At 38.0% G+C, this 24,363-nt stretch overlaps 1 protein-coding gene across 2 annotated transcripts; it reads left to right on the top strand.

The window, feature by feature from the left end:
• The first annotated feature begins 31 nt into the window (after positions 1-31).
• ZBTB49 (zinc finger and BTB domain containing 49) lies at positions 32-18,063 on the top strand. Of its 2 annotated transcripts, none has more exons than XM_062636363.1 (8): positions 32-169; positions 1,552-1,725; positions 3,774-4,879; positions 10,753-10,799; positions 13,939-14,012; positions 14,701-14,783; positions 14,875-15,036; positions 16,722-18,063. In XM_062636363.1, exons 2-8 carry the CDS (start codon positions 1,574-1,576, stop codon positions 17,378-17,380), a joined length of 2,283 nt encoding a protein of 760 aa, XP_062492347.1. In that variant the 5' UTR covers positions 32-169; positions 1,552-1,573; the 3' UTR covers positions 17,381-18,063. The 2 variants fall into 2 exon arrangements, with proteins under 2 accessions (XP_062492347.1, XP_062492348.1); XM_062636364.1 differs by lacking the exon at positions 32-169 and adding an exon at positions 258-656.
• The last annotated feature ends 6,300 nt before the right edge of the window (positions 18,064-24,363 follow it).

Genomic DNA, 24,363 nt, shown 5'->3' with positions numbered 1-24,363 from the left:
CCACCTACCAACAGTCCCCGCAACGGCACGTGAAGCCACCGCCCTGCGCCTGCGCGGCCCTCACCCCGCAGCGGAAGCGGAAGGAGCGGCAGCGGAAGCGGCGGGAGGTGTGGCTGAAGCTGCCGCCGGGCGGTTGAGCGGGGATGGAGCTGGGAGACGGCCGAAGCCGGTAAGTGCGGGGCTGAGCAGGGCCGGTTCCTTCCCCTCCGCTCCTCTGCCAGGCCGGGCCGCGTTACCCCCGCCGCGGTGGGTAGCGCTCTGCCCGCCCTCAGCCCTGTCCTCCTCGGAACCCGTTACCCACCCCGCCTGCGGTGTCCTTTGCTTGGCCGCGGTGCCGGCTTGTCGCCTGACCCCGGGCAGAGCTCGCTCTTCCCTCGGTGCTCGATCTTGTCCTCTGAAGCAGACGCTCCCGCTGTGCCCTGCTCCGTGCGGGGCCTTGAGTCAGGCACGGCAGCTTCAGCGTAAATAGCGGGTATGCTGCTGGGGCTCCGCTTGCTCGGAAGCGGCTCACGGCGGCCACCTTCTCTGGTGGGAGAGTCTGAATTCAGGGGTGCTGTAAGATGCTGTGAAAGCTGTTATCTGGGAAACAGACGTGCTCGCTTTATTTTAAAGCGTGGTAATGCTTTATATATAAAAATAAAGATATGACAAGAATAGTAAGAACTAGACTGTAATAGCCCACTTTAATGCGGCAGGAGGAAGTGAATCACGGAATAACACAGTAAATGTGGAGCCCTTAGCACTCCTGAGAATTGGAAACGAGGGCAACCACTTTCTTGTCATGTTTAATCCAACGTGCTTTTTCTGCTTCATTCATTAGTTAAAAGGCTGTTATCAGTTCTAATTGTTCTAATAGTTGGAATGTGCCTTTCATATTTATAAGTGTGCAGGGGAAGAGTTTAATCCTTTTTTTAAAAAAAGGATTGAATGGAAATGTGTTTTGTGGGAATGTTACTTGTCTTCCCTTCAGCCTGTTCGAAGAGGTGACTTTTAAAAGAGATATCACATTGTATTAAAAATAACAAAAAGTTGCCATGCTAACTTGTCTAATGAATGAGATTCATGTGGGAAATGTGCTTCCCTACAACAACAACAAATTGGGAATAAATAATGCTACTACAGTGCTCTTCCTTTTAGTTTAGAGGGTGTAGATGCAGGTTTTCTTCTACAAATGCTATTGGTTTTGTAGGTATGATACGGTTTTGCCTTAGAATCTAATTCTTGTCAGAAGTTGTCTAAATTGAGGTTTTTTATTGTTATAGAGTTCAGTTTATTGGCAGTCCCTTTAGCATGTTTTGGCAGAAGGTGTTTGTTGCAAGAAAATCTTAATTAAAATCAATATTTCCTACCTGTATGTCTGCATATCTACTGATGAGCATACTTGTGGCTCATCTTTAATCAGAGAAATGCCATTAGAGCTCACAATGCAGGTGTAAACTGAAGTCTGTTTCCTTGGGGACCTAAACAAATTGTAAAAATGTTCTTGATTTTCTAAGTTAATTTTTGCAATTCAATATTTAAGATTCATCTTAGCATTTTATTTCATTGTAGGTAATTTAAGTGATTTTCTAGCATGGACACTGTTGCTAGCCATAGTTGTCATCTTCTCCAGCAGCTACATGAACAGCGCATTCAGGGTCTTCTCTGTGACTGCATGCTGGTGGTGAAAGGTGTCTGCTTCAAAGCACACAAAAATGTATTAGCTGCTTTCAGTCAATATTTCAGGTATGTGACAGAAAATGCTTCGTTTCAAAAAGTGAACTTAAATGCTGTTGGTTGAGTTTTTCTCTGAGAAGGGTATTTTTTTGTGGTAGTTGCAGACTAAGGAACTGTTGGAGTATAAGGGGAAAGATATTTTTTTTTTTGCCCATAGATACATTTGTATTAAATCTAATTAAAAGCTGTGGCCATCATAATTTATTTTCTAGGCATACATAGCTAACTGCTGCCCTGGTTTAGTTTGGCATTTTCCTGATCCTTACTTATGGTGCCTCATATAATGGACTCTGGTATTCGATATTTCAGTATGAAAAAAATAACTGTTTACAAGGAGCATAGTAGAGTACATGAACAGAGCCAGATGAGGAATGTAACTGAGGAAACAATTCACGTTCTCTGTTTATAGATAATGTGAATTGTTTCATCAAATTTGACTATACAGGTTGTTATTGAATTTCTGTTTAGAACAGATTCTCAGAGACAACATTTGTGTGTTAAAGGTGGGCTATGAAGCCATATCACTGATTTCTTTCACCTCTATATAGCCCTCATTGATCCTCCAAATTGTGAGGAATGCTGGATCTCCAAAGTTAGTGTTTTATGTTAGCTATTAGTAACCTATTAGATCTGGCAGTTTTTAGACATTGTTTCTTGAAACGTCTCTAAAGCTTGACTACCAGTTCTTACATAAGAAAATTATTTCTATGTTATGACCAGGGAAAAAAGGTTGTTTTTCCTTTTTCTCTTCTAGTGTTGTAATCCTGATGATGTGAAATTATGCTTAAAGACTGAATTTTGAAAGTAGTTAAAAAGAACTAAACCCACGATTATTATGAAAATTCAACAGGATATAAGTGACTGATTAATTTAAATTCTCTACCCAGATCTTGGTCCCAGTTCATTATAGCTCTGGTTTTAATTTAGCTAATGTGGGCTGGATTATGAAAGAATTTGAATGTGGGCATTGGCTTCAGAGTAGCCTCTGCATTTCTAAAGTTTAAGCCTAGTTTAAGCCTCTGAGTTGAAGCCTCTTATTTTCTTAAGAGTCAAAGCTCATTGATACTGTGCTCACCTTTAAATAAAACCTAATTTGAGAGTAATCATCAGGTTCAGGGCATTTCCTAGTGTAGGAAAATAACTACATAAGAGTGACCTGACCCCATATATTTATAGATATCATTATTTACTGTGAGAGTGTCAGGTTGGAGACTGAGGGTTTTAATGGAAGGGTGTGAAGTTCCTGAGGCAGAGCACGAACCTGCTTAATGTAGGACTGGTTATGCATATGAAGAACTACGGCTCTTGTCCCAAGAATAGTTTACATCAAACAGTGAAAGGTCTTGTGAATTCAGACACTAGATTCAATGGCAGTTCTGTGGGTATTGGTTGGATGGCTGTTACAGGCTAATGTACCTGTACTCTTTATTATTCTTTTACTTGGTTCTCATCCAGTACCAGTAAAAAAGTGTATTCTTTGCATGAGAGAGAGCAGACTGAAAATAATGACATTCTCTTACTTACTATTCTCTCATCTTCTTGTGGAGAAAGAAGAATTTAACAAGATTTACTGGTAAAGTTCAATGGACAAGCTCAGTTACCAGAAGAGAATAATTAAGCTAAATTTGAGGTCTGTCTTCTGCTTTTTACTAGAAAGTTTTTCATGTCCCTTTTCATTTGCTGTGATGGAAGGAGAAACACCATTCTGAGTCAACCAACTTTTGCAAATAGTCCATAAATACACCCCTGTACCTAGTACGTAAAGAACATTGAATAGGAAACCACTTGTATAGGGTCTGATTTTGAGACATTAAAAAATGGAAAATTAAAGTTACATAAAGGATCCCTTGCTTCGATAAATACTATTGTACTTGTGTAGGACTAATATATTGAACAGTTTTGAGATGTTTATCTGCAAAAACACAACAATGTGGATAAGACCATACAGAGTAAATTGTTGTTTCATGCCAGGCAATCTGAGGTATATGTGTGTTTTTTATAAAAAGCGTTTGTGAATTATTTGTGTTTGCGATTGAATATTTGCATTATTTTATCAGGACCCTTTTCCAGAATTCTTCAGGCCAGAAGAATGATGTCTTTCACTTGAACATTAAAAATGTAGGTGGCATAGGCCAGATTTTAGACTTCATGTACACCTCTCACCTGGACCTTAGCCAGGACAACGTACAAGCTATGTTGGATATTGCACAGTGTCTCCAAGTGCAGAATGTACTGAACATTTGCCACGCCTTTTTAAAATCATCTACAGCTTTAGAGCAGACAGCTAGCATGCCTTGTAATAGTGTATTTTCACTGCAGAATACTTTGACTGCAGATACTAGCTGTGCCAGTGACAGTTATGGAACAAACTTATTACATGAATGCTCATCTGACACACAAGCTAATAAAGTCTTGACTGACCACCGTTCACAAACACCACAGTCTGTTAATCTTCAAGCACCCTCAGGTGATGGACAGAAACAACCACAAGACTCCTTAGATGGCAACTGCACAGAGCTTCCATTTAAACAACCAAATTACTATTATAAACTACGCGACTTTTACAGTAAACAGTTCTATAAGCAAAATGCTTCCTCTAATCATGAGAGAGGAGCAGAACAACCCTTTTCTTACAACCCATCTACAGAAATAAACACAGTAGAGAATAGTTCTTGTACTGTCAACCACTCTGAGTGTATTCTGGAGACCTCAGATCATTTACCATCAAACTTTCTGGCTCAGTCCTTGAATGAAGCTGTTCCAGAGCAAGCTGCAGAAAGCACACTTGTGCAGCCCACCAAACAGATGCAGTTGAAAAAGGCAATACACCTCAAAAAGTTAAATTTTCTAAGGTCTCAGAAATCTGCAGAGCAGCCGCCTGAGCCTAAAAGAGATGACAGCAGAGTAACAGGAGTAATTGAATCTGTAAATGAAAGTACCATGGACATGACGAGTATAAGAGTTACTGGTGAAAAAGAAGCTGAAGATTTAGTAAGTTCTGAGAATTTTGACCAAACTGTTGAAGCTGAAAGATCTCAAGGTCATTTGGAACAAGAAGGACAATCACAGACTCTTCAGTCACAAAGGCAATATACTTGTGAATTATGTGGGAAGTCTTTCAAACACCCAAGCAATTTGGAGCTCCATAAAAGGTCTCATACAGGTACAGTTATCAATAACTTGGTCTGCAGAGCAAATATTTCAGTTAAAGAGGTTGTCTTGCAGTATCTGTTGATTCAGAGATGCTGGTGAAGGGTTAACTTTCAAAATGGGAGTCTTTTAAAAAATGATTAATCATATAGGAATAAAGTCTGAAAGACTTTTTTTTAGTGTTCTTTTTCAAAGTATGTTGTGTGATATTTCAACAAAAACTTTATTTTTGTCTTGCAATTAGAAGAGGCATTTCTAATCAGTTTGTCAGATGGCCCAGAAGTTTGAGTCACATAACAGTGATAAGTGGATAGGAGATAATACAAGAAGTGTTCTAGATGACCTCTCTAATCATATATTTGCTGTAAGATACAAGTGATTAGGGCTTGATGGTCATTTCTTTTAACCTGTAGAAATAAGCTCTGTAATAATTTTATACTTTTTTCCTAGTATGAATAACTTTCATTGTATTTACCCAGGACATAATGCTCTTACGGATAAGTAGGCTGCAGAGTGAATGGGAATTTTGAATTAATTTACTTTGTCTTAAAAATTCACAGGTAGTATTATTTTTAAACCTAGCATAGATTTATTTTTAAGGATCTTTTTATTTTAGTGAAAAGACTTAGTTTAACGTGGAAGTAACTAATTTGTCTGTTCCGTGCATTCTATTTCTACAACTTTAGATATGCGTTTTAGATGTTTAAGAATTACCTTAGCTTGTGACACTGTTGATTCCAAGTCCTTGAGATAGCTGATTAATTTGTTGAATGTTTTTTGCCTTTCTTTTTCCTTGTATTAAATATGCAAACACGTCCCTCTGTCTTATCAAATATCCCTTTGCATTGGTACTTTAAAAGTAAGTATGAGTCCCTCTTGGCAGACACTATTTTCTTTGATTAATCAATCCTTAGTATTAAGAATTTATTTTTCCATTTTATTAGGAGAAAAATCTCTCCAGAACCTGAAAATAGGAACATTTTGCATTAGTTCCCTGAAGTTTTCACTTGGTGCCTTTGACTGCTTCTGTATGTTCACATTGCTAATACTATTTTATTATTTTTAATTTGATCTGCTGTGAAAGAGTTGCATATGTGTCTTACCTAGATCCTCTCTTTGCCTTGTATTTTTTTAATCTTTTATCAGATTTGAGCTGACATAAGGTATATTTTAATATCTTAAAAATGTCAGGAAAATAGGTGATCAGGTAGAAGATCGAGCATCTAGAGAAGTCCCACCTGAGGGAGAGGCTCTGAAGTCAGTAACAAGTAAGTTTGTGCTAGAGAATCTATGTGAAAGAGAGACCCCAACTGTGAGAAACCTGTTAGAATTTTCCCTTCCTTAGACATCTAAATCACTGGAAGAAATCTGTGTTTTGTGAGTTCTGCCCATTAAACTACTTGGGTTTTTAAGAGTGTGCTGCTCGAGTGATAGACTTTATTATTGTATGGTTTTGAATCTGTTAAACCATGTTAAACCATTTAAAACATGAGGTTCAGAGTGTAGTTTACCCCTTTTAATGTATTTTAAGGGTCAGGGGAGCACTGGGTTATAGAAGAGACTATAGCCTAGACTATAGGCTATACAAGTGGTTTACAAATTACTTTTTTTTTTTTACTTTGACACAGCATGGCCAGCAAATGCTTACAAGAGTAGATAATGGAAAAAGAGGAAAAGGGTTGCAGTAGCTGTGCAAGGTTATTTATGTGTGTTGCAATTAATTTCTTTATTCTTATTTGAGGTCTGTGTATTTACACATGCTTCCACTCTACTTAAGCTCTAGATGTTGTTTCACATTCGACAGTGCTGCCAGATACGAACTAGCTTTATACATTGTGTAAAATAATGTGATCCTAGAATTGTTGTGGTGGTCCTTCTCTACTAGTCTGAGTAAACACTGGATTCAGGAATTCCTTGCTGCTTTTCATACATTGTGTCCTTCCAATAGTGTTCAAAAAATTCCAGATTGAATGCTACTTAATGTGCCATTAATGATGTTCTAACAACTTCTCAGTGTTAAACTGACAAAGTTTAAGAGCGTAAGTTTAACGAATAATGAGCTCATAAAAAATGGATGGAAAGTTGATGCAGGAATATGACTAGATAGGCCTGTTTGCTTGCCTGTTATTTTGGGGTCATGTTAATTTTTTTTCAATATCCAACTAGTGCAAAGAGAGTATTTGGAAAATTGCAATGGATAGTAAGTAGGATGTTAATAAAGGAAGGATCTGTAGCTGAAGGTATATGGCACATCTGTATCATTAGTATTAAGTATACTGGTAGTTAAGTAATGTAAGTGTATGCTGAAAGACCTTTCCATTCATTTGCCCCTTCAGAAAGCATAGCAAATTGCTGGCTAATCAATTTGATTTTAAAACATTAATTTTCTAGGACTAAGCAAGAGTTAGCAAGTATTTAAGTATTACAGTGCTTACTGAAAGTCCTCCAAATCTGGCTTTGCCAGAGAGGTAAGGGAGGCAAGTTACTAGAATCAACTTTTCACAGTGGTAAGCCAGTTTTTAGCCTAGAAATGACAAGTCTTTCAGCACAAGTGCTGTGGTGGCCTGCTTGTGAAGAAAAAGCACATGTGAAATTCTCTGCATACTAGGAGCCACTAAAGAATTTACAGGCTATCATGGTTACATTGGTGAGTTTCTAAGTGAAGGACAGGCATATTGTGTTCAATACAAGTCATTGTATTGGGTTATCTAGCTGTTCTAATTGTATTGCTAGTGGATAGTTAAGGGAATCTCTAAACAGAGTTTATTGCATTGACTTTAAGATTGATTTTGACTTGACTGTTATAGTTTGTCTTTTATTAGATTGACCTGTCTGAAAAAAAGGAAGCAAGCGTATGTCTTATACAGTCCTTACCTGTCAGAAACATCCAGGGTTTTGTGGGGTTTCAGTTGTTTTTTTTTTTTTGCCTGTGTTGTTGGGTTTTTTTCCCTCTCTCTTTCTGTTTTGTTTGGATTTGGGTTTTGTTTGTTTGGTGTTTTTTTTAAAAAAAAAGTTTCAGGAAATATCCTCTCAAAAAAAAAAAAATCCAAACCCTAACCCTGTGGAAAGAACTTTTTTATTCTGAGCTTTACTTGAGCAAGTTGACAGCATTCCGTGCCTTAGAGGGTTCTGCTCCTCACCATTGTGAACTTTTCAGGAACACTGCTTCTGCCTTCATACCTTTCTCCTCTGGAGTTGACACACCTGCTTTGATCCTGTGACTATGTACTTCATCTCTTCTTGTGGAGTTTCAGCAAGAAGGATGCAACAGAAGATAAAAAACACAAACAGTCCAAGGGTTCAAAAGTCAAGTCCCCTGTATGTTTGTTTAAGCATTGTCTTAATTGTAGTTCAGTTACTACTTTTCCCCAAATTTTCTCTATTGCTGTTGATCCAGCCATGGTCTTTGAGAAGATTAGTTGGTTTGTAATTTAATGCTGGTCATAGAATCATAGAACAATTTGGATTAGAATGGATCTCTGGAGGTCACTCTCTGCTCAAGGAGGGTCAAATTAGATTGGGTTGTTTTGCTCATGACCTTGTGTAGTGTAGTCAAATTTTGGATATCTCTAGGAACAGAGAGGTTCCACAACCACTGCAGCAACCAGTTCCAGTGTTTGACCACCCTCAGGGGTAAAAAGTTCTTTTCCTATACATAATTGCAGTTTTTCATCATCTAAGTTGTGTCTGTTGCCTCTTGTCTTATCACCATGTGCCTTCAAGAACAACCTGGTTACATGTGTCTTCTCATTGCATGTGGAGACCAGTAAGATTTCCTATTGGCCTTCTCATCTTAAGGCTCCAGATACAGTCTCACCAGTGATGGGGGGAGAAGAATTCAGCTCACTAGCTGCGCTCTTACAAATATGCTATAGGAAGCCACACTTTACCTGAAGGACGCTACACCACTAGGAGCAATTTAGTATTTGTTTTGCTATAATTCATTCTTGGAGTAGGCTGCTTGATATGTCTGATGGTTTGGCATTTTATACAGGTGCAGAATTGAGGTTGCACACAGCCTACACACTAGTTTTGAGAAATTAGAGCTTCCCATTCCTTCCTTCCTTCTCTAGTTGTTTCAGAGTGGGTTTCTGTTCCCATACTAGTCTTTGTGTCAACAGGAACTTGGGTGTGGGTTTTTTTTGTGTAGGTAATTTCTGCAGAAATTGCTACTTGTGTGTTTTGTCCTCCACTTCAAATTACCTTGATGCTTTTACACTTGTCAGAAGCCTTCCCAGTTGCCACAGATCTTGCTCCCTGTTGATTTCATTTATGTTTGTCAGTACCAGAATTTTTAGTGGTTTGCAAATTTAGAGCCGTAATGAAATCAAGCCTCAGTGCTCTTTATAGTTGAATTATTGGTTTCTTAGATTTTTTTCTTTAATTGAATAAAAGCTTTCTCAGAACTTGCTGTAAGATTTCCATTCTTCATCAAGTAGAAAAAGTAGATGCAGCCTCAGGTTGTCAGACTAACTGCATGATTGCTATCTGTGAAGCCATGTAACTGTATGTTTACTCTGTGTTTTAAAATCTGAGAGTTGCATTTAATCCTTGATCCTGAAATATGTTGAAAGAACATGACCTGTGTTTGGCAGCAGGGAAGGAAAACACCTGGATATTGCATGTATTGCTCATAACACTTCCAAGGATGAAGGAAGAAAATTGATGTACAGACTACTTGCTGGAAGAGTTGGCTGCAAATGCCAGGAGGTGTTCTGTAAAATCAGGAAAACTATAATTTAAAGAGTAGACAGTTTTTTGATTCAGCACCAAGATAAAACACAGTGTAAGATCTCTTTCTTTTTCTTTCTGGGAATACCTGCACTCAAAATCACAAGGGTTTACACTAGTTTTGCTTCCCTGTACCTGTGGGCCATATTGTATCTATCATTTTAACATAGTTAGACTCATGGAAAATATCTTTAGAAGTCTCTGTTATTGAGTTCAATGGTATTTGAGGAGTTACTGTTTTAAAAATTCTAGAAGATGCGTAGAGATTTTTATCAACATGCGTAAAGACCTGGGAACCAAGAACTAACAGGGAGAAAACCTTACCCTTATGAACTACTGAAGAGGAAAAAAAGTGATTAAAAAAAGATACTTGTCTTAAACTGATAGCTGACAGACAGCTGAAGTATTGTGTAGTCACAGTCTGGATTGAGAATAGAGTTATTTTCAAAAGCTAAAGTGGGCAGTGCTAATTTTTTACTAAAGCTGCTCATGCGGTTTTGGAGTGTCAAGACTACTAGTATAAATTCAAAATTATAGAGCAAAATACTTGGGTTAATTATTAGATACTCTTATATAGGATGAGAATTTGAAGGCAAATATATACTTGCTGTGAGGAATGGCTACATGCTATCATGCTATCAGACATGTATGGTACACGTTGAACAGAGGAAATGGAATCCTTCCAAATTAGTATTTCTGCATTCCTCTTTCTTTTTAAGAGTGAGCCTTTGTGTAGACAAGTGGGAAAACTGGTGCGCTTCCCATAGCTTTTGTTGTTGTTGCGGGACCTCATGACCTATTCTGTTCTTCCAGGATGTTGGGTACCCCTTGCATTTGGGGGAAAAAGTAAAAAGAATACAAAACATTTTCATTCATATCAAAACTCCTCTACCTAGTTGTTTTGAAAGATAAATTCTGTTTCTGAGCAGATCTGCCTCACAAGCTTAATAGCAAATACTTTCCCTTGTACTTCTTCCCTTGAATTTCCCTTAATATACTGTACTTCCCCTTGAATTTCCCCTTAAATATATGGTAAGTGTTCCTTGGGGGATATTTTTGCTCTTACATTACATGTTGTAAAAGGAAGTCAATTTAGAACATTTCTATTCTATTGCAACTATTAGAAGTTCTATGTTCTGTTTCTTCTCCTTTTAGGTGAGAAACCTTTTGAATGTAACATTTGTGGGAAACACTTCTCACAGGTGGGAATATTTTATATTATGGTATTTACACTTGAAAATAAAATGCATCTGTGTGTTGATTCTCAAACACTTGGGTTTATGCTTATAGATATTTTTTCTTCAAAAATGGACTTCACTTTAGGGATAAAATATTAAAGTGTCTTATTTGAAAATAACATGTTAAATGTTTTAGATTTTTTTTTGTTACATTTTGTACCTTTGATTCTGTCTGCTCTCAGTAGATGTTATGTATTTTACCTTTAAATGAATATTTAACTATAAAGAGCCACAACTATATTTAAAATGCAGAGAGCAGTCTTAGACTGTTCTTTTGCCTTATGCTTAGGGATATGTTTTTAATAACATTTTTGCAGTGTCTGAAAAAAATACAAGTTAGAATTTTGTGTAATGTATTCACAAGAGTTTCCTCTTCCTAAATGGTGTGAATTATTAAGCAGATTTTTTTTTTTTTAGTCACATTTATATCCATATAAATCCATATAATTTAGTTGCTTCTGTGAAGAACAGCAGCCTGTCTGAAGTGACAAAATTCAGCTAGGATTTACAAAAAAGTCTTGTGAAGTTCCCTACTTGCACACAGGGCCCAAATGTTATCTGTGTCTTAATTTGCCCTTCAATGCTTACTTCTTGTTCTGGTTACAACAGTGATCTTGTATTTCTACAGATTTGGTGCCTAGTTGTCTTATGTTTCCAAGATGTCTATTTCTTTTCTGTTTTCTTGGCTGGATATGTGTACCTAAGTACAGGTGACAATAGATGCATATTTTTATAATGAGATTAAATAATAATTACCATTGAATAACTTTGGTCTTTCTTGATGGTCCTGTTTTAAGAATTAGAATTATGTGGTCTTTGTCTGCCCACACACCAGTGTTTGCACTTCTCTTGCTCCAGTTTTGTAGTCCACCACTGGGACAACTTTGACCCATGATCTGGTGGAGTTGCATCCTCCACTCTGTTACTGAATATGAACGTAACACTGTGTCCAGTGAACAGTACTGTTTCACCATACTTATGAAGTCATTTTGAGCAAAACTGGATCTGCTTATTTGGTAAAGAAAGTGCGTTTTCATTCATTTTGATGGCTGACCTTCTAGTTATTAAAAGAAAAAAGTGAGTATTTCTGAATTCCATTAAAAGTACTTCTGGTGAATGGAGTGGTGTTCTGTATCATTTCTGTGGGTAAAGGGAATAAAAAAAGCGTGGCATACTCCTCATGCAATATGCATTGCTCCTCTTCAATTAAAAACAAACCCCAGTAAAACTGGAAATTTCTACCTTTTAATTAAACACTCTTAAACAGTTTCCCTCCCCTTCCCATTACCTCACTTGCCCAAAGATATAGGTAGATAATACCAATGGACAGTACCTACGACTCCAGAATAAGAGCTACAGCATTCAGCTTATGTGCTGCAGTTCTTTCTCTGGTCATAAAAAAGAACTTGAATGCTTCTAACGTACATGTGTTTGAATCATGCAAGTAAGATGCAAGGATATTTACTGTCTATTTTTTATTTAAAAGACCATCTCTGATCTTGTTCTTGATCTTCTCAGCTTGCAGGCAAAGAAATAGTAATACTTTTCTTATTTGAGCCTTCATGTTCTGTGCTTTGAGACAGTGCAGTTGTGCCTGATGGTATGTCTGTTCCTGCTGAATGTAACTGATGTTCTGTGTGTTGGAATGTGAAACAGAAAATTAAAAAAGTAGGGAAAATTGACATAGGAACTCATAGCCTGGAACAAATATCCATAAATGTCTTTGACTTTTGGGCAAAAAAGTTCCTTTTGTATTTCCAAGCCAGCATCTTCCATTACAGCTGCAGAGCCGTTGCTATGTGATGCTTCTCTGGCTGGTGATCCAGGATATCATGGGCAACTACATGCATTAGTTCCTTCAGTTTAAAAGCATGCCAGTTACAAATGGACCAAGCCTAGCATTTCTCTCTAGTCTCCGAATTTGTGAGCAGTGGTACTGCAAGTATTAGTAAAAGGATTTTTCCGAGCACTTGTTAATGTCCTCATTGTGAGGAAGTGACAGTATTGTAAGAAAGAAATGGATCTACTTGCTACTCTGTAAAATGTTTTTATTCTGGCTAAAAATCCCTGTTGAGAACTATTTCAGAATAATTGTTGCACTTCAAATTCACCCTGTCTTTATCCAGAATAACTTTCAAATGCCTGTGATATGGTTTGTTTTGTGACGTGGATAAAGGTAAAGGTTCTGTCTTTCTTACGTTTCTCTCAAATGCACCTCTGCGTAAAATCCCTTGTCTTTGCAAAGCACAAATTGTTCTGTGGTTAGTATTTTCCTTCCTCAGAAACAGGTGTCTGATGTCTCTCTTTAACTGGGGTTCAGTATTACGAAGTTTGGCCTGAGAGAGGAACAGTTCAGTCATACCGTTGTCTGAAAAACATTACAGGGGTTAAAGAAAGTTCTGTCAGGGTTCAAACGGTGATGCCTTTAGTATTGTTCTCTGTGTCTGTGTCTGCAGTGCCCTAGTTCTGGTATATTATGAACTCTGATGACAGTAATTGTTGCAGGACTGGGAGAGGAAAGATACATAATAAAAATTAGTTCTTAGTAATCCCATTTTTTCATTTCAGTACTTCCTGTTCTGTTTTCTTTTGGTATGAGTAAATATTTGTAGGTTTGGAACCCTTGGCTTGGAGTATTTTGTGGATTGAAAAATGTTTACCCTGTTCTTTTCTTTTTAACCTCCCAGTAGGTGAATTCAGAGGCCCTAATGTAACAACATTTTATTTGTATGACAGGGAAAGTAAGACTAACATGAGCTACATTAGTAGGAAGTTTTCACTGCAATCTATGTAGTGTAATTTTTATTTATAATTGGATCTGGTTTCAACTATAGGGCTTTTATTTTCCTTAGCATTTGATTCCAGGCTTTTTTTCTTATTTTCTGTTCTTGTCAGTGTATAATTGCATACATAAGCAATTTGATCTTGAAATATATGGTAGTCTTTCTTTACTAGATAAGAATGCTTGAGTTCATACATGCTTTGTGTCGTCGCTGCCTTAGAATTAGAAATAAAAAGGCAGTCTCATAGTTTCCATCATCTTTTTGTCTGTATACAACACCAGGCTAGCTGAATTTAAATGTTTAAATTACTGTCCCTTCAGGCAGGTAATCTCCAGACACATTTGCGTCGACATTCTGGTGAAAAGCCATACATTTGTGAAATCTGTGGGAAAAGGTGAGTAGAACTGTGCATCTTAGTAAAGTTAACATGGTAAAAGTAGGGGCCAAGAGCTGAAGTAGCACACTGTTCAATTTTGTTTTAATGACTTTGACTTTAAATGAGTACTGATGGGATTAAAATACATAAATGTCTCCAAGTGTCTTGTTGCAAGTCTCAATAATAAGTAAACATGACACCATATATATAGCCTGTGGTCTTTACTGAATTTCTTGTGTATTGGTGTCTTTAGTTAAGGGCATATTGTGTGTATTTTGAATAGTGTGAGTGACAATCATGTGGGTTTGTACCTTTCTGTTATTTGGTCATAGAATTTTTGTTACATTTTATGGAAACTATGACGTATGGAAAACTTGATAAATTTAAGCAAAGCATTAAATGTTTCTGTCTTTGGCTTACAGGGGATAGAAAATATACTAATGTAGGAGTAGCATTAAATGCAGAATAAATTAGTAAAATTAATAGTGAAAAGGGTTATTTGGTTGGTTGTTTTTTTCCCTAGCATAAATTTAATTGGACATTACCAGCTTAAAGTTTTTTTTCTTAAATGCATCCTTTTATCTGTGGATCTTAATCTTTGTTCATAACATCAGGCATTCATTATAGTTGTTTTCCACAAGATAATCGCTATAGGAGAATAAGGGTCTCACTAAGACTGTAATTGGGTTTCCATATTCTGTTACAGATTTGCTGCTTCTGGTGATGTCCAGCGTCATATTATTATTCATTCTGGAGAAAAGCCTCATCTGTGTGATATCTGTGGCAGAGGTATGTAAGAACCAAGGTTTCTGCCTCTGAGGATTTTTGTTTGAAATGTGAGGAGTCATTTTAATCTTCAGTTTCTGTTGTATTTTTGTAGGATTCAGTAACTTCAGTAATTTAAAGGAGCACAAAAAGACTCATACAGCAGATAAAGTGTTCACCTGTGATGAATGTGGGAAGTCATTCAACATGCAACGAAAATTAGTAAAGCACAGAATTAGGCATACTGGAGAGAGACCATACAGCTGTTCAGCATGTGGTAAGATTTAATGTGCATGGCTTGGTTGTGTCTGCTTTTTAAATAAGTAAAAGTTTCTATGTCAGCAGAATAGCAATTAACCAAAATGGTTTTAAATTGAAATACCATGTTGTGAAAGCTTGTCAGAAAATCTGTCTTGAATGCTTCATAGTCTTTCATTTGGTGTATTAAACTCCTTTAGCTGTTGTAAATAAATTCAAAAGTGAATTTCTGTTGAAGAATACAGAAAGGAAGTAAGAAGAATCAACGCTGTACATGTACTTGCTGCTGCAAAAATGATTCGTTTTCAGTATAGTCCTTTCTGATGGAAATTCAAGTTTGGCATCACTGGTTTTTGGTGCTGATTTTTTTTTTTTTTCTTCTTTTTGCCCCCAGTTGATCTAACTGCATTCAACCATAGAGTTTGATAATAACCTTTTGCTTCAACATCTGGAATAAAATCAAAACTTGACCAATGCTTCGTACCAAAGAACGTCCATGTTCAAAACTTGCTAGATACATCATACTTCCAGGTGGTTTGAAAATGCCTCTTTGATCATTGATTCATCCTTGTATAACAGCTCTCAGAAGTTGCGTTGTCTGTGCTTACCTCATACCTTACTGAGCATCCTACTTGCTTTTCTGCCCTTAAGCTATTTTGGTATAATTTCACTTATGTTCTGAGGAATCTGCTTTGGCAGAGGGTAGCTTCTTCAGATAATGTCCAGTTGCAATATGTTTTATTTGTAATGTCTTGAGGCACAACAAAAGCTAATATTACGGGAAGGTCTTGCAGAAGGAGGAAATAGAGACATGCAGGATATAAAAGTATAAACAAACAGTTGTGTTGCTGCCATTAAAACAGGCCTTTTTTGATCTTGTTTTACAGTGCTCTTTGATTATTTTTTCATTTCAGCCAGGTCATCTTGCACTGAGAAGGCAAAAATTGTACAAAAAGGATCTGATCAAGCATTAAGAATTTTGCATTCACATTATGCAGAAAACCCACATGCATCATTCCAGTAATTTGTAATCTCACTGTTACTGTTTAATGGCTTTTCTGAAGAGAAATCTTGGGAGTAGAATAAAAAGTATGATTCTGAAAATTGAGATTGCCATTTTACCGAGCTTTCAGATAATGCAAGTTCATTTTAGTTGGTATCTGTTCACACAAAATAAAATAACCTTTAGCCTAGGTAAAATGAGCTAAAACCACAAATAGGAATCATCTTATTTCCACTGTCCTAAAGAATGTGAGGTAGCAATTCTGGAAATTAATGCTCTCTGGTTCTGCTTGTTCTACACTTTGCCTTGCTTCAGCCTCAGTTTTCTCTGCAGTGTGGTAATAGAATATATTTAGAAGCTTATCAAGGATACTGGTTTTCCAGACAGACAAATTAAATTGCTTATTTTTATTTTTTCCTCCACGAAGATTGATACAAACTGAGGGCACTCACAGCTTTTAGATACTAATGGATTTTCCCATCTCTGGAGACTAAAACTAAAGCACTGGTAAACACAAGTTAGAAAATCAGATCAAGAAGAAACAGGTTATTGTAAAAATAGACAGAACTTGTTTGAACCAGCTGTAGATAAACAAAGTGCCATGACTGGGACATGCCATCAAGTGATATCTTCACTAATTAAAACATGCTTATGCACTGGTGCCAGGAACAAAATCTTAATCTGTCACTTTTGTCTTGTAGGGAAATGTTTTGCAGGCTCAGGTGACCTGCGTAGGCACGTGAGGACTCACACAGGAGAAAAACCCTATACCTGTGAAACCTGTAACAAGTGCTTCACCCGTTCTGCTGTTCTGCGGCGGCACAAGCAAATGCATTGTAAAGCCACTGATGAGGGTTCAAACGCACTAGATGAATTTACTCAAGGAATTGAAACATCTGACCTTGACAAGTCTCAGAGTTCTGACTCTTTTGGCCAAGAAATGTCTGTTACCTTGTTACCAGTGTCTGTTAAATTCCCCATTCGTCCAGCTGAATTTGATAGTTCTGTGGATTCTTACTGTAAGCTGCGATCAATGATTCAACACCATGACTCCGCAAACCAGCAGAAACTGAATGTGGATTCTGCTAAACTCCCAAAGGCTCAGCCCCAGCAAACTCCGCCACCACCATATAGTTACACAGGTGTAGATATATCTTCTGCAGAAGAACCCTTACAGTCTGATAATATTCCCATGATTCGTTCCTCTATGGTTAGCTTGGACAGTCATTGTAGTGACCCACTAGGCAGTCGAACACTGTCTGCTGTGTACAAGAATAATGAAGGACCATTCTTTTCTAGCATGACCCTCTGGGGTTTAGCTATGAAGACTTTGCAGAATGAAAGTGAACTGGAACAATGAGGGCTCAGGTGACTGCATCAAAATTTCTTAGAGGCATTTCATGCTAAAATGATTGCAATTGCACTGCAGCAGTGAGAGGCCAGAGCTAGTTTTTAAGCCAGCTGGCTTGGATACTGGTAGAAATCATACACATGCCCAAAACCCTGCGTTGGCTGCCTTTATGCTGCTTCTCAGCGCAGCTTGGGGAACCTTTGTTCTGTCACTGCACTGTGTAGCACATGTGTTGCCATGATTTACTAAAATTAGCTCTTTGATTAAATTTACCATTTGACTTGGTATTTTTCACCTGATAATGGAGGAAAGGATAGCCCAATGCCTGATTTCACGATACGGGTGCAATTGCAAGCATGGTCATCAGAGTTGTGTAAGGGTGTATATATGAAAAGAAGAAAGTACTTAACACATCCCTAGTGAACCTGAGTTTCGGTAGTAGCTTTCTGACCGGTAGGATCATTGGTTTACATGACTTGAGTATTGTGATATTAAATGTAAATGTTAAATCCCTGGCAATATTTGTGATAGTGCAAAGTAACTGTATATCTAGAAAACTTTATTTTTTTACAATAAAAGCTTTTTTTTAGTATTTTATAAACTATTTTGCACAGCAGATTATTTGTACAAGGATCATCTGACCAAGATCAGGAAATGCGAATAAAGGGAAGTTGTTTTACATTGTATATTAACTGCTCGCTGTGTTTCATCTTTTTATGGAAGATTTTCAGTAACATAATTCCATCCATTCCAGGTATCTTTACAGTGCTAATGGGGATACCACTGCAAGAAGAGTTGCACTATAAGTTCAGTCAATACACCAGTATATTTCATTTCAATGAATTGGTGTAAAGCAATGGCTAATTAATGGAATGAATAGACTGCTACATGATAAGAAAGGCCTACAGGCCTTTTTCTGCTTCAGTGCTTTGAAAGGTTGCATTTCATTTTAGTATAGATCTGTTGCTGCTTTTCAAACTGCTTGCCACAGTCACTTGGGTTTTACTGCCATAACTTTTTTCCATCCATCAACAAGTTTTAATGTGTTGTCAAGCCTTATGCTAAATCATTCCTTACATACTGTAGTTTCTGACACGAAAATATCCTTGTACTAACCTTTTTTTCTGAACTTCATTCACAGACTGGAAAGTCTGAAGTACATACTGCTTACTTCCAGTAAGGAGAATGTAGGCTGAGAAGTAGATTTCAGTGTTTTACATCAGCTAACAAGATCTGGTATCACCACTGGTTAATAACACTGCAGTTCCTCTGCTGAAAAATCAGGTTTCTGTAAATCTAATAGCTGTAACTGTCTGTTAATTAACATGTGATGTCACATTGTCCTGGTATTAGAAAATATATTGGCACTTCTATCTACAGCGCAAACATTCAAATCTATTATGGTTGTCTGGCTGTTGGTAGAACAGACCATGGGTGACTTACAGTCCACTGCTTGCATTCTGTGGAAATTCAGAGCCTGGAAAACACAGTGTTTTCATATTTGTAGAGTGCTCATCACTTCTTTCCCCCTGCCTGGAATTCAAGACTAGCTGTTCAGTTTCTTACTGTGTTAACACCATGCATTGCAATTGTGGCTTCCCTCCCTTCCTTTATTTGACCCCTTACCTCCCTGTTTCTAATTGCTTTCACCCTGAGTTGAAATGAGAAAAACAGTATGGTTGGCCAGACCATAGCACCCCTTAAAACAAAAGGGGCAGAACATTACACTGCGTACCTAAGTCTTGAAAGATACAGATTTCTCAGTCATCATTTAATGTTATGAGAAACTTTTTCATTACATTAACAGACCAGTTAAAAGAAAACCCCAGATGCACTGGAGAGCAAATGGGGATTTTTTTTTTCCATTTTTCTTTTCTTGTAGTGCACATATATTGGGAAACTCAAACATCTGTATTTTTCCAGCCAGTGAAGTCAAAGAAGCTTTTGCAGTGCTTAATTTTACAAACAGCATGTAAGACAGCAGAACACAGCCCTGTTTAGGCTTAAGCAGGGAACACTTTGTATATTTGAATCCCTAGGTCTTCCCTCATTCATTTGGTGAATACTGCAGACCTTCGTGGAAATCATCCACATGATATTCAGCAAGCCATGTATTACAGTTCCGACCCTGACCGTGTGTGCTCATGCTCTCCTCTGCTCCGCTTTCCTTGTACTAGTGCCTAAGGCAGAACGTGAGTATCTGCCATTCACTAGCTCTGCAGCTTTCCTCTTGTCAGAAACTAGTTTTACATTTACTTATCCCAATAGAAAAGAGAAATTTGATGCTGTTCCCACAAGGATTCTGTTGCTTGGAGAGGACAAATCTGCAGTTTGTGAAACTCCTAACTTTGGAGTTGCCTCTGGTTCTGCAATGGTTTTGCTTTCTCTGTTGTGTTTTGGTGGAGGCACTCCAGGATAGGTTTAAAACAGACCATGTTGCAAGCTTTGTGCTTGTCTGTTAACAAGAATACTGGAGGTCTGTACACTTTCCTTTGGAGGAATGTGTTATTGCTGAAGACTGTCTTAAGGTGAAAATAGCATCTTGAGATGCTATTAGATTAGATTGCTCAGTATCAAGTGCTTTGTGCCAAGGGGACAGCCATGTTGCACTAAGGATAACTTCTCTTGCTTGGCAGTATTTTTTTCTGTGAGATGGTTTCACACCAAAACCATGAAGGTTCTCAATTGTGCTGCCAGATTGTGACTATTGTTTGCAGTTTTGGAGGGTTTGATACAACACCGTGTTGCAAGGTGCCATCTTTGAGAAGGAAGCAGAGAAAACACCCGTAGGAGAAAGCAGTCCCATCTGAGTTTGTGCAGCTGGAACCAGAAAAAGCAGGAGTTGCAGCACTGGGCAGGAGCACTAAGAAACTCTTATTTCAGGCTGGCTTGAAGGAAAAGCTGAACAAGAGAGAGAATTCAAAAGGTGGGTAGATAGATGGAGTCAGATGGGAGAGAATGAATTTTTATGTATGGAGTAAGATGTTTTGGATTAAGAAGCCCCATCCCTGCAGCCACTTTGCAATGAGAATATCACTGCCTGGCTGCAAGAAAATACTCTTCTGCCTTTGAATTTCCAAATCAAATATAATATGTCAATTTAGTATTGTCTGAGCTCTTCTTAGAGAACTCTGTAGAAAATTTCCCTGAAGGGATCTTTTTCTGCATCCTGATAATTTCCATAGGTCCATAATGAAGAAGATGTTTGGGAATAGCAAATATGGTCCGATAGTCCTAATGCTGGCACAGTTGGAAAACAGCAGCTACCCTGTGACTTTGAAGAACAGGTGGAAACCATGACAGAACTCTTGAACCAATAGTATTTCCAAGCCAAGCTATTGCTTGTAAATACCCATAGTCAGCATGCTGAGTGAGGGCTATGAATAAGCATCAGTCAGTGGCTAGGAGCAGGCACTGCTGAAGTGCCATTATAATGGGTGTAAGAGGATGTTAACCAGCGTGGGATAGTCAAATCGATTAACAGCTGTTACTTACTAGACTAACTCCTGCAGTTCAGAGCTGCTATTGGTTCATCTTGCAAACTTGAATCACTTTTGTTTCCAGAAGATGCAGGTGACTGCTCAGGGCTTAGTTAGGGTTCGGTGCAGAGATACCTCTGTCACTTGACTCCTGCACAACATAAAACAATTAAACAAAAGTAGTGGCTAAACTTTTGAAGGCGTTACTGAAGGGTTTTGATGATTTAAGTTCATTAATCCTGTTCAGAATGTAACCTGCCATTTTTATGTGGGTGTGTTTTCTGTGTGTACATAAGAAAATGACACATCATAGAATTTAGTTCAAATAACTCCAACTCAAAAAGAAAAAAACAACCAAAAAAAACCCTACCCAAACAAGCAAACCCAAACAACAAAATCCTCTGCTTAAGACTTACAATTTAGTTTAGTTGGAACTGAAAATAAAAAGCTGTATAAGGAAGGATAACTTCATTAGGAAGGACTCGCCACTTTACTACCTGTTGCCATTGAGCGCGTACAATGTTTCTGTGGTCTGAGGCTTTATCTGCATTCTTCAATTCTCTTTTTATACCTGGCCTACTAGTTGTTCCGCAGTTTCTTGAATTCAGAGATTGGGCTTCTGAGCAGAGCACTTGTTCTATGTTTCTGTGGCTGCTTAAGCAAGCCCAAATAGGCTTAAACTCATGTAAGTAATTGCTACACATGAAGTCTTCCCAAAACATCCAAGTGGCATATACGAGAGGAAGCCAAATTTAAGACAAAATCAGTGTGAAGCAAGTGGAACTGGCCCCATAGGCCATTTGCTTCTGGAATCCACTTTTTTCTTTCCTTTCATTGTCTTCCCCACTGTGGGTAGCTCCATTCATACGTGGACAGCTGCATTCAATTCTTGCTGCTCACTTCATGCCAGTTACCCACCCCTCATAATCCAGACCAGAGGTTAACATATTCAAGCTCAGTGAGGAAAACTGTAGAGGTAAATGGAGTCCCACATAGTCGTAAAGTGCTTTAAAAGTCTCCAGGCTCTGTGTTTTGGGTTGTGTGCTATAGTTTTGGATATTTAGCTTTCTTACTAAAGCACCTGTTTGAGAAATAATACATAAACATGACAAGAAACAAGAATGGCGCTGCTTGTACAGAAGACTTAATAGAAAGCAAATAACCATGAGCTTTACAGGCAGATTTGAAGGAGGAAAATGTGATAGCTTGGAAAATGTGTTCCAATGAAAACTGAACAGCTTTAAATGCAGCTACACTGGCATTAGCATTCAGTATGCTAATGACTTCAAAGTGACCTGGGCTCCACTGTGCTGCAAATAGATTTCTTTGTATTGGTACACACAGCCTTGTGCTTTCTGGTCCACAGCCTTATTCATTAATCCTTACTGACATCTATTATTGAATTTGCCTTCTCTGAACAGTTGGTTTCCACCTCTGTTATTAAATCTCCATCCTAGCAAATAGATAAAAATCACCTTTAAAACACAGCCTAGTGAGGACACAAGCTAGTGGCTTGGACATTGTTTTTTCTAAAGACAGTAGCCCTACTGTTTCAATGTGTATTTATTTTTGTTGGTAGTTGATATTCACATGTGTGTTCAGGTCTGACAACAGTTTTGTTCTCTTGGTGAGGGAATTTTTCCTGGAAGGTTACAAAAGCCCATTAATACAGCTGCACAATGCGGTGCTGAGGAGCGTGCATGCATGAACTACAAGTCTGCCAGCTTTTTGTGAAGCTCTGCAGGGGACAGTATACTGAAATAAAGCCTTTCAGGCCCTTTTAATGTAGTTCTGACCTTCCACTCTATATTAAACAGATGACTGGAACCAGAAAGATAGGTCATTGTGATTGCAGTTAATATTTGTAAGGACCAAAGCAGCTCTCAGCCTTTGAGGTAGAAGGGAATCATCTTAAGTGTGAAAATGTATCATCACAAGAATGGAGAGGATCAAAGGAAGGCCAGCTGGTGCTCGGACATCTTTTCATAACCTTTATTACAATGCTAGAATACACTAACCTCAATGGGAAGTCCATTCAGTTGACGTATTTCAAATAGATAATCTGTATTCTGGAGAAACAAAGCAAGCTAAAAAAGCCCCTTCTCAAAAGGGGGTGGTCGACACAAATTTGCCTATGATTTAATCACATTGGTTGTCTAAAATCAGCTTAGCTTTTTCAATGCAAATAGATGAATGTATGACATGCTTATTTTAGAAGTGGCTGAAAATTTGTACATTTAAGTACAGAGAGTTCTGGCTGCTTTTACTGTGGTTTATTTCCACTTCAGAATAAAGGCCCTCTGCACTTTCACTGCCATACACAAAAAGTAAGGCACGGTATTTCAGGGAAAAACTATACAAGGGAACCATAAGCATTAAATCATCCAGGAGGCGTGTGTATTTGGAGTCACGAAAAGGCCAGGGTTAAGTCTGACTAGTTTGGACAAACACCGAAATTGAAGTCTGAGTTTCCAGGAAACATCATACCACTGTAAATATATATCACATTAGCAATATCAAAGCAGACCGTCAATGAAGATTGCTGTTTGGTGGTAGGCTGTTGCAGTATAAAGTCCTGTATCCACAGGCTGAGGGCTATGCTACTGGATCCGTGCTAAATGGATAGGCAAAAGCAGTGGGAGTGCAGGTCGAGATCAGAGGTGAGCACCTCTGTCAGGATATTTTTCAGATGGGGAACACCAGAGACCAGTAGAACATCAAACTCAAGTGTTAAACGGTTCAGTTGTTACTTTTAGCTTTTGGATTTCTATCAATCACTTTCTGAATTTGTTCCATGGATCAAGAATGGGGAAAGTATTCCTTCTACTTGTTAAGCAGAGACTTCCAACCAGCTTTATGGTGTTTCTGTCTGAAGATTGACACCTATGTGAGAACTGCATTATTTATGACGCTATGCCTTGACAAGATATTCAACAGTCAGTCTCTTAATATTGCAAAACACCAAATGCACAAAAGAACGTTGCCTTTTCCTACCCAGAAAGCGACAGCAGACAGTCATCACATCAGCAGAGCAACAACTGCCACCTGTGGAATGGGTCTGAGGGGCACTGAAGTTCTGACAGCTTCAGGAGATGCAACAACTTTGTTTCAATTCAAAAGTCATTAAAATAATTCCTAACTTCTAAAGCTCAGAAGAAAAGGTATTTAATTTCTTTTTTCTCCAAGTAATTTGCATGTCAAACCTCTCTCCCTCTCTCTCCTTGTTGGTGATGTCTCTCTCAGCAACTGTCTAGTCATGAATCACTCCTGTCATCTGAAGCATATTTTTAACACTTCTGGACGTGCTCTAAAAGCAAATGCTGTTAAGCAAACGATTTGTGCTGTTTTTCCATGCACTCTCTTCATTTCCCAAAACCTTTCATAATCAGGATTTTACAGGCTGGGTCACAGGGGAATCAGGCACTGGAAAGTACAACCTTTTGTATTTGTGAGATTATCCCAGTGTTACATCAATTTCTCATGTAATGCAGATTTTCTGTGTGACTGGCAGAA

The sequence above is a fragment of the Pezoporus occidentalis genome, unplaced genomic scaffold, assembly GCF_034315485.1.
Source record: "Pezoporus occidentalis ecotype Australia unplaced genomic scaffold, CSIRO_AGI_Poc_V1 ctg48, whole genome shotgun sequence".
NCBI classification, from domain to species: domain Eukaryota; kingdom Metazoa; phylum Chordata; class Aves; order Psittaciformes; family Psittacidae; genus Pezoporus; species Pezoporus occidentalis.
This window is presented reverse-complemented; position numbering and strand designations above follow the sequence as displayed.